Genomic DNA, 13487 nt, shown 5'->3' with positions numbered 1-13487 from the left:
ATATAGATCACGCCCCGCGGTACACGAGTAGATACTGGCGATGACGATAGGCATGACGATAGTGAATCTACGCTCTCTTGCAATATGTCGGAAATATACATTTCCATTTATATGGAAATTGCAAAATCACGCTTTTGTCCGATCAATTAGCGGCGGACTATCGGCAGTACGTGAAATCGCGAATATCGCTTATTCGATTGAGGGGGACTGCTTTCGTTACGACGACCTGCGCAATCCATTATCGCGGAAGATTACGGCAGCGTACGAATGTGAAACGATTAATATCGGTGCCGATCCCAGATATGATATATCGTTTCGATGTTAAGTAATTTAAGAAATGGATGACTAAACATATCGATCTATCTATAAGGTTTGTTATCGTCCTCGCTGCACATTCGCGACTAATTTAAAGAATCAAAAGAGAAGACGTAAGCTTAATAAAATAACGAAGTAAAAATTGTGTCAAATTACGATAAAAATATCGTAAATGGAAAAAAATGATCTCACTGAAGTATTTAAAAGTTTAACTAAATACAGATCTGAATATAATTTTAATAAATTATCAAAATGTATAACATGATTTGCAATGTTACGGAAATGTTGACATTCTAGTAATCAGCTGGAGCGTTTCATATAATTATTTTGATTGTTTCTTTTTTTCTCTTTTTTTCTCTATTTAATAACAAAATCTAATTAAATGAGAGAAATCCTATATTCCGTTGAAGCGGATCTTAGCGCTTAAATACATATTTCTTGTGTAAATTTATAAATCATTCTGATTCTGCATAGCGCGCGCCGAAATCTCTTAAAACGCAATTTATGAGCAAAATCAGAATAGTAATATCACTTATTAAATTGTATAAGTAATTTAATAATTTTTTTGCTAATAAGCATCTTTATCAAGGACATCGATTATCATACTTCATAATAGAAATCTAAATGAATAAGTTACTGTGAAAATATTACTTTGGACAGAGTATATGTATTTAAGCATTAAAATTTGCTTCAATCGAATTAATAGAATTTCTTTAGATTTATTCATTTAGATTTATTGGTCTAAATTCGTACTATGAATTCGTACTATATTATTAATAACAAAATGTTAAATAGCATTAAAAGTCAGAAAATATAGTTAAAGATGTAATATTTATCTGAAATCGTCTGTCTTTCCTCACTCTCTTTGTCTCGTTCTATTTATTCCGGAAATAAAGAAAATATTATTTTACGATTGGTTTTAAAATATCATAGATGATAGAAATATTGCGAAAAGTTTTATCTCGCTATCTTAATAGTTCAAGCTTATAAAATAATGAGCGAGTAATAAAAAATACTGCTTAGAGCTGTTAAAGTTTATGTGAAGTGCTTTCATGCTAGCTTTATTTTTTCATAATATAAAATTAAAAGATAATTGTATAAAATACAATCTTCACTTTAAGTATAGTTAAAAATGATTTACATGATGTTACAAAATATGAAAATAAATAACATGAGAGTAGAATATTTTGTTGAAACTATATAAACCGAAGGAAATAAAGTCTATTGAGACAAATCGCACTGAGGTTATGAAAGCAAGCTTGCATGTAGGTGATATGCACAACCAAATCGATTAACACCAACTGCGCGATAGTCAAAGCGGCACGCGGCAAAACTATGTCATAAGCATAAATAAAATATTTCGTGGAAAGTGATTACAGGACTCATAGACGAATACGAATAACAATGACAGGATGCATGACCGAACCAATACGAATAATGCCACCGTGATGAATTGGAATCGCGAATTTCCATCTAATTACTCTGCTGACATCCATCATATCGATCAAACCAAATATGTGCCTACGTAAACGCATTGCATCGATTTCCGATGTTGTAGAAGCCACCGTTGACGAAGTGACAGACACATTAAGAATTCCTTATTAGCTCTTCGAAAAAGATAAAGAATATGAAAAAAATTACGAGGTAGAATTTTTGAAAAGGATTATTAAAATAGATCGTTTTGAGATATGTCTTTTGCTGTCCTAATACTGGTGTTGTAATTATCATTGTTTCAATTATCTTTTCCACTTGACATTGAGAAAAATATTTGATGTTTATAATTATAGTTAAGAGTAATTATTAACAAATACTTATATATTTTTATAGTTACTGCTAATATTAAAATAATCATATTTACAGTTCTATCAAAAAATATATAATTGACAATAAAATGACTAAATTGTACTAAATTGTTGAAAAATATTTACAAAATTTTAATAAACATTTTTTTAAATAGTTTATGTAGTATATTTATAATTGTATTTAGTATATTTGTTTAAATTAATTAACATATTTATTTATATAGTAAATAAATATTATTCAATGTCAATAAAAAAATGATATTTAAATCAAATTAATGGTTATTCTTATATAAATAAATATACGTTTACATTTAGTAATATTCGTACTATAAACAAATATTTATTAAAATTTAATTAATACATTCTTTCAATCAAGTTAAATTTTGATAATTGCAATCATTCTTTCTCTTAGTGCATGTAAACTGAATATGTATGTGCATCTGACACAAGTATAATTGAAAATAATAAACATTACCTACATGTTTCAACGATAAAATTATCTAAAACACACGCCAGTCTAAATATTACTCGTCTAATCTCACGGTAACATTTGCACATGCATGTTACAAGGCCATTGAAATGTTATGTTAGTTGTACTACGAAAGGCTACAAAGGAAAACTGAAAAAAGATTAATTCTCAAATTTAAAATCATTGCAACCTTTTAAAAACTAGATTTAAAAAATTAATTCAGAAGCACTTTACATTTAATTTAATATGAAAAACCTGAAACATTGAACTTTTGTGAACATTTAATCTCGATCATGCTAATACATTTGCTCGAAATATCGCATTCATATAACAAATTGTTTCTATAATAATACAAGTGATGTAAACATTATTCGAATGCTCCAATTGTTAAAATTACCGTAACGCGAAGCTCTTATAATTGAAGTGGAATTTTGCAAACCGATTACTGCATTAATGCAATTATAAAGGGAAAAAAAAACAATTGTATAGGAGATACGTTTTACCGTTACACAAACAAATAAATAAATTATTTATTTATCGAATGAATATTCTATAGTTTTTTTGGACGTTCCTCGTGTAATAACCCAGTATGTTCGTCGCAAACTGCATTTCGCTCGGTCGTACGAGCAGCTCGGGGCCATAGGATTAAATGCCACAGCTTATGCAACAGTATATCGTACAACTGCGGACGGTGCTAACTAATTCAGGGTCGAACGAATTTGAATTCGTGTTCGGCATTACCTTTCAAGAGTCTTTACGTTGATCACTAATAACTGTAATAAGAATGTGACCACCATTAACTGATAAGTGTTATTGCAAAAAAATTAATTTTTACTTATGAAAATATATCATTTACGAAAATATCAAAGAAGAGAACGACAGAGAGAATTATTAAACATATACAGAATCGATAATATGGAATAGTCAACCGATGTCGCAAATATGAACGTTTTGTGCGAATACAAACTGGAAATGGCTACATGTACGTTCGAGAGACGCGTAACACGCATAATTCAGAAATATTAGCGGTGGGCATATACGGGACGTATATAATATAACAAATTTACTGTCCTATATTCGTGCGTGTTATTATCTCCTTTTACATATCCTGCTGGTATTCGCAACTGCCTATTCAAATGCCTATTACATGGAAAAACGATTTTGCTAAAATATCCAATTTAGATATAGATCTGAAGATAATTTTATTGGGCTGAAAATAATTTTATCGGAATAACTAGGAATCTCGAGCCATGACGCATGAACAATGCTGCAAAAAGTTTTGACATTCTAGCAACTAATTTGAATGCTCTACATAATTATTTTCATACACTGAAAAAAATATAGTCAATTTTAATAAATATTTAGTTGAATACTGCCAACTAAATATTTATTAAATATAAAGATATATTTATTTGATACAAGAAATATTAATTTGATTTAACAATCATTTTTTTATTGAACAAATATTTACTTACTGTAAGTAAATGTTTAGTTGGCAGTATTGAACTAAATATGTATTAAAATTAACTATATTCTTTTCTCAGTGTGATTTAACAAAATTATATATTTTTAAGTTTGTATCTAGTTAAATTTTTAGATCTCAAATTGATGTCTAGAACATCGAAACTTTTTATAGTATTATTACTTACTTATCATTACTTACTTATTTGAGTTTTCTACAGAATTATTTTAATGGTCTGACAAAATTATTTTTTGGATTTGTCCAACTAAATTTTTAAATGCTTCAGCCAAACTATCCTTTTTGTATACGAAATGAATACTTTGATTACCTAGCCCAATATCACGATAATAACAGTATTTATACGAAGCGAACAAATGTGTCGCGTGATAAATGTTCTCCAATGTCGTTCAGCTGTATGCGAAGATTCAGAATTTGTTAAAGATGTAATTAAAAAAGAGAGTCACTCTGACTTAGAGCGATTGTGCCCTTCAGGCACAACTTCTTCGAGACTCGGTAAAAACCGCACGAACTTTTTTTTGTGCCCGCCTTTGTACACGGGTACAAACCTTCCTCCTTCAAAGAGGAAGGTGTTCTACTTCACGCGAACGATCCGCGTCCATCCTTCCACGCGCTCAACTTGCTATATCGGGGTTAAATATAAGTATAAAAGTTACATACGAGAGAACTATAAGTTCGAAGAAACGTGTACTCGAGCGATGAATGGTAAGGAGGTGTCGATGATAGCAGAGTGACTTTAAATACGTCCTGCTGCTGCGGTCGCTAATCGGCGCCACGTATGAGATATTTACAAGTGTTCTATGAAAAATATTCGCATTCATGCGTGATCCGATTTATCCACGCCAGAAGCCACCCACGCCATCATCGAGATACCTCGCGCAATAAATACCTTCGTATCGCCGCGACGAGAAGATAATTCAAAAACAGGCGAAGAAAATCGCGCCCGCAATCTTCGAGAGATATTCATCCACAGCGATGATGTAAATACAAATGATTAGTAATCTACTGGTCCGATCTCGGGTCTGACCTCGGGTTCGATCTTGGCTCATCCTATATACTTTGTTAAGAAGTTAAATATTAATTAAAGTCTGATTTTTCATTTTCTGTAAATATCAAAGGAGCATAGCAATATCTGCTAATCCAATTCCCTAAATTAAATAATGTTTTGTTATTTTTAACTTATACATCATATGTGTCAAAATGTAATAAGTCAATCCATTTTGTGGTTAGTTTCAAAGTCCATATTACGTATGCAAATAATAAGCTAAATTTCAGTTAAATTTAACACATTTTTTAAATTAAAATTTTAATTCCATGTTTTAGTTAAATTAACGACTTTATATTGTGTACAAGCAGAGGCGATAAAAATAATTAAAAATAAATTAAGTATAATTTGACATTAATTTAATAGAGAGTGTACTTATGATTAGACTTAATGATGATAATGCGAAAGTAGTGTTTTTCTAGCCTATAGTTAATACAATATATATTATCAAATTGATGATTTTATAGTAAGTAATTAAAGTTACCACTATAAAACCATCAATTTAATAATTAACTACAGCTAAAAAAATAAAATTTTTACATTAAATTAAACTCTGATTAAATCTAAACCACAAGTTAATCAGAAAAAAAGAAGCAAACCCTAAAACCCGGTTTTTTATTTTCTAATTAACTTGATTAAACTTAACCTGATGACAATGTAAAAATTATATCTTTTTTAGCCGTGATTAATCACTAAACTAATTTTTAAGTTACTACTAGAAAACTATTAGTTTAATTGAAGTTATAGCTAGAAAAACACAATTATCATTAAGTTAAATTAGGTTAAGGCTAAACCACAAGTTAACTAGATAATGAAAAACTAACTCTAAGAGATCTCCTACTTTGATAGAAAGAATTGAGATTAAAGCAATATTAAAACTGTGAGATAAAAAGAATTTAAAGGCTTAAGAATACGATTAAGCGGAATTGATAAAAAGAGTAAAAGCGCAAGAAGAACAAAAGTGTTATATAACTTAGAAAGACAGGTTAAAAAGCACCTTAACTCCTGCCACCTGGTGAAATACTGTAAAATAAATATAAGGTGCTTTCCATTTAATGACACAAGTCAACACAACCATTATTCTATCTTTCTTAGCATTTCATGAATAATAAAAACAGAATAAAAACAGATGACATTCGTGTTGACTCGTATCATAGAATGGAAAGCACCTATATTCGTCGTCAGCGCGAACTTGAATGCGTGGGACGATCAGCGCTGATAAGAGCCACACTCCGCCGATTACAGTAATAAAATCCACGTAAGCGCGATCGCAGCGACACAAATAAAGCATGAGATAATAAAAAAAAAAAAATTGCTCCCCGGGGAATCCCGCGTTCTCAGCCATTTTTCTTCGACAACAGACGCACGTCATCGTACACCTCCGAAAGGATCGTGGGCGACCTGCCGACGGAACGTAGGTCGAACGATCCGCAACTCATCCGCATCGTTCGACAATTATACCTGCGTAATTACGGCCAACGCGGCACGGCCGTCAGATTCTAGCGTCTGTTTGTCCATTACGGCGATCGATGTTATCGCGCGCCGATTATCATACGGCACATTTCGCGGCTAAATGCGCGACACGATCCGCGAGCTATAGCCTTCTGTCGAAGTGGAATAACACTACTATTAAACAATGTCTCGGTTTGACTTAAGCTGCTACTTTATCATTGCCAATTTATTTCATTATTTATTCCGATAGTAAATAATCATTATTGTAACATAAGAGTCAGTCGTTGTGAAATATATTATTTAAAAGTAGAACCTCGCACAAATACAAACTTATGGCCTTCTCTGTCGAGGCGGAATAATACCTACAAACATCGAACAGAGAGCGTCTCGGTTTGACTTCAGCTGCTGCTTCGTCAGTTATTCCCAAGTTTATTTCGTAACATTATTTATTACACAATAAATAATCATCAGTTTAATATAAGAAAGCCAGTCATCGTCGTCGTCGTCGTGATCTATTATTTAAGAGTAGAGAGACTCGCGAGAGTATATTTCGCGCAAATACAAACTCTGAGTGGATTGCCCTGAGAAAAAGAGAGATAGACATCAGTTATTATTTAGCGCAAAGGTGATGTTAACAAGTTTCAAGGCTCACTCGTTGTCGCTAACGAGTCGAACGACGTTACCGAGTCAATTAGGAAAATCATCTGGCGAGAAAATGCATATCGGAGCGTATCGGCGTTTGTCTGATAGAAAGATTCCGTCGAGAGTTTGACTTTTCGCGAAGAAGCGAATTCCGCGCGCGCGGACAGGCGGGAGTCCGGAAGTTATTGACAGTCGAGCTGTCATATCGGAAGCATCGCGACGAGTGTCGTCGACGGGAGCGGCGGGAATCGCGCGGCCCGAGGCGAAGCCACGGCGACGGCGACGGCGCCGGGCGCGCTCCGTTTCACTTCGCTCCGTCGGCGACGGCGACGGCGCTCCTGACTCGCACTCACCAGGTGTAGCACGGTGTCGACGACCTCCCGATTGGACACCTGTCCCACCTCGATCAGGCCGATCAGCACGGCGAACTTGAGGCTGTCGTTCATCGCCATCGCCACCACCTCCTCGGGCCGTTTGATGTCACTGAACGGCGGGCTCTTGAGGTCCGCCATCGCGACGGACATTTAACGCGATCGCGTCCGCGCGTCCACACTCGCGAGGTTATCGGGGAGGACTAGGATCGCTTCACGAGGTTACGGATCCTATCAACGGGAGCGTTTCGCCGTCACATGATAATACAACACAAATTGATCTGCCATGTTAGAAAGTGAGCACTGTTGTGAGCACTGCCAGCCGCGCCGGCCCGAATGTTCCTAGGCGGCACCGACACACACACACCGACGGCGCGTGCAAGCTTACGCGAGATACGCCGGCGCTGCGAAACGTTCGGCAGCGGCGGCTGCGGCGGCGGCGTCGCGACGGCGCGGCGTTCAGCGCTCGGACTCGCCGCGCGAACCACGACGCGTGGCGCATGTGTCGACGCGCCGCGGAATTTACGAGGTTTATAAGCGTCCGTCAATGCTCGACGTTGTTTACGCGTAATGATCCTCGTTAACGTTAATTAACCTTGTCATTCAATTACCTTTTCAGAGATATTGGCATACTTGTCTAGTCTTTTTTTTAATCTATTTTTAGTCTTTTTTAAATTTATTTTTAGCCTTTTAACATTTAAAAATGTTTAATATTAAATCTGTTTTTTTTTAATTAAACTGTGATTTATGTTCGAAAATTATTCTATCATAAATTAATTTTAATCTTGATTTCAACTTATTATTTATCTTTTTTTAATTCTTAAAACTAGAAAAAGATGGAGTTGAATAGAGATTAAAATTAAACTGCATTGGTAGAAATGGAATTAAAAAGAGATAAAATACAGTATAGTCCGTATATTCAATAAAAATAAATTACAAAAGTAAATCAATATGACAAACAAATAGGTAATAAATAAAAAAGAAATAATATAATTTCCTATATTATTTTAATTTCGAGAGTATAACTAGTAATTCTTATTAAAAAAAGAAATCTCATTATATGACATAATATTTGTGCCTAAAATCGGTCTTAAAAACACAGTCTTAAATTTAACTGAAATGATATTATCATAATTTAAATTGAATGTCAATTTAATAATAATAATACTATAAAAAGTATCTTTAAAGACTATAAAAAATTTATTGTAAATAATATTTGTCACTCACAATCGAGTATTAAAACGCTTTTTACTTTGTAGCTTTAAAAGATTATCCCTGAAAAGATTAATTTAATACCATAATCCTTGTGAGATTATAATTAGTTAATTAAGATTATTAAGAGATTAAACTGGATTAAGTCGATCGCCAATGAATTGTTTGTACAATTTGAGATTTTCCATCTTTCAAAAAGAATTTGGAATAATATTAAACAGCACAATCAGCATAAATATATATTTACATAAAAATAAAAAATAAGAGCCGTGCGAGAAAATTTAGCAATCACGTTTTTGGAATAAGCCTTTTTTCAAAATTCAAGTATCTCTTTTTCAATTTCACGCTTCAATTTCAGCCAGATTCATTGCTAATTAAGGAAAGATCTCGCATTGCTGTTTGTCGCCAATTAATGCGACAAGCAGCAAGTCGCGGCGAGAGATCGTGGCGACGGAATTCGCGACGCGCAAACCAAGTGACCAATTTACTGGTTCAATTTCAAGGCGTCCTTGATTGGTCATTAGACCAGTGCTACGCCCTATCGGCGGCATTTCGTATCAGTCGGTGGCGCACAGTGGCGCATGCATACTCCGATTTGAGGCTCGCCGTGGATCACGGCTGATCACGGCTTCCGTCGCCGTCGAGTGTTCGTTCTTGTCTCGTGGCGTTCGCAGCGGAATCGTAGGAAAAATGGCGACGGAGGATATTGACCGTGCTAAGGTAGGTACAAGAATTTCCTCGCTCATGCATGCCGCTCTCCGACGCGACAGACGCGGTTTCGTTAAACAGCCGAGACTCGCATGTGTCTCGCGTCATCCTCCAATTCCGTATCTCGTTCGTGTCGACATGCATTCTTGTTTGATGAACCGCCCAGGCAATGTTTAAAACGCTTCGCTATCTCGTGAAATGATCAATGTATCCCTGCTTGTTGGCCGCGAATACTTCCTCTTTCTTCTTTCTCTTCTTCTTGTGGAGCATTTTTTTTATATTGTTTGATATGTGTGCGAGTATGATTGGATATTTAAATCAAATCTATGAGTCATGTGTTGTCATAGCCAAGGGTGTTGGCTGTCAAGCATCATAACTGTACATTGAATTGAACATTCCTTCATGCATCTATTTCATCCATTTATGGATACTACTTCCTCCCTTTTTTCTATTGCTTCTTCTCTTTTTCTCTGTGAATTATAATACCAACATGTAATTTCTGTGATTAGATCGAGTGTATGCTACGTACACTGAAATTATCGGGTCACGTTGGATTTGACAGTCTACCTACTCAATTGGTGAATAAATCAGTGCAAAATGGATTTGTATTCAACATTCTCTGCATTGGTACGAAGTGTTAACCTTATCTTAATGAGTTCTACATTAGGTGTTGAGTTAAATAGATTGTAGCAAATACTAGTTTTAATTTATTTGGATAGGTGAAACTGGACTTGGAAAATCTACACTTATGGATTCCCTTTTTAATACAAGCTTTGAATCTAGTCCCAGTCCTCATAATTTACCATCTGTAAAACTTAAGGCACATACTTACGAATTGCAAGAGAGCAATGTCAGACTAAAACTGACGATCGTTGATACAGTTGGTTATGGTGATCAAATCAATAAAGAAGATAGCTTCAAAGCAGTCGTCGATTATATAGATTCACAATTTGAAGCTTATTTACAGGAAGAGTTAAAAATCAAACGTAATCTGGCAATCTATCATGATAGTCGCATCCATATTTGCCTATATTTTATATGTCCTACTGGCCATGGGTAAGTGTATATGTTAAACTAATTATATATCTTGGTCATAAATATAAGTACCTTCAAACATTGTTGTGAACGTTCTATATCTAAATATTCTAAATGAAAAAAATTAAAAGACCATTTTATTAAAAGTATTATTTTATAATAATATTAATATTTATTAGCCCTCCTTTGGCTTATTATTATCAATACTCTTGAAAGAATAAATTGAGTGCTTTATACTTATGACCGTATTAGTGAATTATGAAAGTTGCTTTAATTTTATATATTCTTATACTTTCAGCTTAAAATCTATTGATCTAGTATGCATGAAAAAGCTGGATACCAAAGTTAACATCATTCCAATTATTGCTAAAGCAGATACAATATCAAAGACTGAATTACAGAAATTTAAGGTATGTGACAATTCTGCTGAAATTATTTTCGTCTACATATTTATTATATTTGTGTTATCTTATTTATTATATTTGTATTTCAGAGTAAAATAATATCCGAGTTGCAAAACAATGGAATACATATTTATCAGTTTCCGATCGATGATGAAAATGTAGCAGATATAAATGCCACCATGAACACTCACGTACCTTTTGCTGTCGTCGGTAGTACTGATTTCGTTCGCGTCGGCAATAAAATGATGCGTTCTCGTCAATATCCATGGGGTACAGTTCAAGGTAAAGCTTATGATTATTTTATTTTGTTATATTTATATTTGAAGAACTGAGCTGAAACATTAATTATACTTTATGTTATAGTCGAAAATGAATCTCACTGTGACTTTGTAAAACTACGTGAGATGCTAATAGGTACTAATATGGAAGATATGCGCGAAAAAACGCATTGTCGCCATTATGAACTCTACCGGAAAAAGAGATTAGAACAGGTATATTTTATTATTTTTGTCAGAAAAAACAAAAAATTATCTTTTTCTTAAATTTCTTATTGTGGACTTTCAGATGGGTTTTAGTGACGTTGATAGCGACAACAAACCTGTTAGTTTTCAACAAACGTGCGAAGCGAAGAGATCCATTCATTTGCAAGAATTGCAACAAAAAGAGGACGAGATGCGTCAAATGTTTGTCGCTCGAGTGAAAGAAAAAGAAGCCGAATTGAAAGAAGCAGAAAAAGAGGTAACCTTGTTTTAAATTGTGTTAAATATATGTATAAACTCCATTTACTGTGTTTATTATTATAGCTATTAATTAGTACTAATGTTTATTGATTTTTTTTATACATATAGCTACATAGTAAATTCGACAAGCTAAAGAAAGATCATACTGAGGAAAAAAAGAAATTAGAGGACAGTCGTAAGAAACTTGAGGACGATATATTGGAATTCAATAGACGAAAAGCGCAGTTTGCGCAGCAACCCCAACATCATACGCTAACATTAGGCAAAAGCAAAAAAAAGTAAAACGTATTTCATCATGATGACATCTTTTTATACCATTTGAATATGATCATGCATTTTAACTGCATTATTCAATAGTAGTATTATTCTTTAATTATGTATACCTGACATTATATTATTTTATTTTATTATAGAACATTTTTATATATATATAAATATTCCGTATATATTAAAATATATACCAAAAATTTTTTTTAGAAATATACTCTAAGTCGCATATGTTTCGTATTATCTAGAAATAATACTCTAACAAAGACTAATGTTCAATCAAGCATATATTTTTAAATTAATTTGTAATGAATTTGATTTTATACGAAATATATGTTTAGTATACAAATTAAAATATAATATCCCTTTCCTATAATTATCAATTAAAAATAATTTTACAATAGCAATGTCGAAATAAGACCTTAATAAGCTCGAAATAAAAATAAAAATAATATGGAACTGGCGAAGAAAACAATACTCTTAATATTTAATGAATACTTTTATATTGCGTATAATATTATAATAAGCGAAACTATTTTGGAATCGTAGTATTTGGGAAACAGTAAATTTTTTGTACTACGATTCCAAAAATCATAGGAATTATAATTGGAGTGGATGATAATCGCATTTGCAGGGTAATAAAAAATATATAGTGATGTGCTAGTCATAAAATGTTTGAAAATATCTTACTGTCAGATATTTTATTGTTCAACAAAATATAACAACCGACATAATAGTTTTGAACTTAGTTGAATAGATTAAGATAAATGTTGCGTACGATATATCTCGCATATTAGACAAAATCTTAAAATTTGCGAAAGCCTAGTGCAGTTATGAACAAAGACTAAACATACATATACAATGCTATCGTAATATTTTATTAATAGCCGAATCATTATGACGAAACAATATATAGACAATAATTTGTTTTAAAATATGTTTATCAATATTATACTGCTTCAGTATTCTACTATAGATAATAACCCAAATAAATTTATAACAGTTTAATATCATCAAAACATAGTTTCTTCTGTTTTATTCATCGCATGTTAGCGCAATATCAATAACGTAATCTATAATAAAAAGGCGCTTGACAAGTTATATATATATATATATATATATATATATATATATATAAATAACTTATTAGATATATGGATCATATAGTTTATACGCAAAATCCGTGGTATAAAGCAGGTACGATTAACTTAAATCACTTATCTGTTGATATGTCAGAGCGACGTATTATTTACAATACAATTACATAATATGGCGAAAATTATTTTAAGCAGGGCGGTTTTAAATTAAAAAATAACTCTTCGCAAAGTAATCGTATCTGCAGTAACATAAGGTCCTGTATCCAGTAATAGCTTGCTAAACTTAAGCTTATCGCATTACAGTGCAAATCGCAATTTAACACTGATTCTATTTCGCAAAGGATGATGGAACGCCGTGAACGGATTATTTTCGTGAAGACACAACCACAGTCTTCCGACGCAATTGACATGCACGATAAACGGATCACGGATGACGGTTTAATTAGCT

General features: G+C 33.1%; 1 protein-coding gene across 1 annotated transcript; it reads left to right on the top strand.

Moving 5' to 3' along the window:
- Positions 1-9478: 9478 nt before the first annotated feature.
- Positions 9479-11957, top strand: LOC105617193 (septin-2). The gene is made up of 8 exons (XM_012198757.1): positions 9479-9508; positions 10006-10123; positions 10216-10552; positions 10830-10941; positions 11025-11217; positions 11299-11426; positions 11500-11673; positions 11784-11957. The coding sequence occupies exons 1-8, from the start codon at positions 9479-9481 to the stop codon at positions 11955-11957; spliced, it is 1266 nt and encodes a 421-aa protein (XP_012054147.1).
- The last annotated feature ends 1530 nt before the right edge of the window (positions 11958-13487 follow it).

Source organism: Atta cephalotes (genome assembly GCF_000143395.1).
Source record: "Atta cephalotes unplaced genomic scaffold scaffold00012, whole genome shotgun sequence".
Taxonomy (NCBI): domain Eukaryota; kingdom Metazoa; phylum Arthropoda; class Insecta; order Hymenoptera; family Formicidae; genus Atta; species Atta cephalotes.
This window is presented reverse-complemented; position numbering and strand designations above follow the sequence as displayed.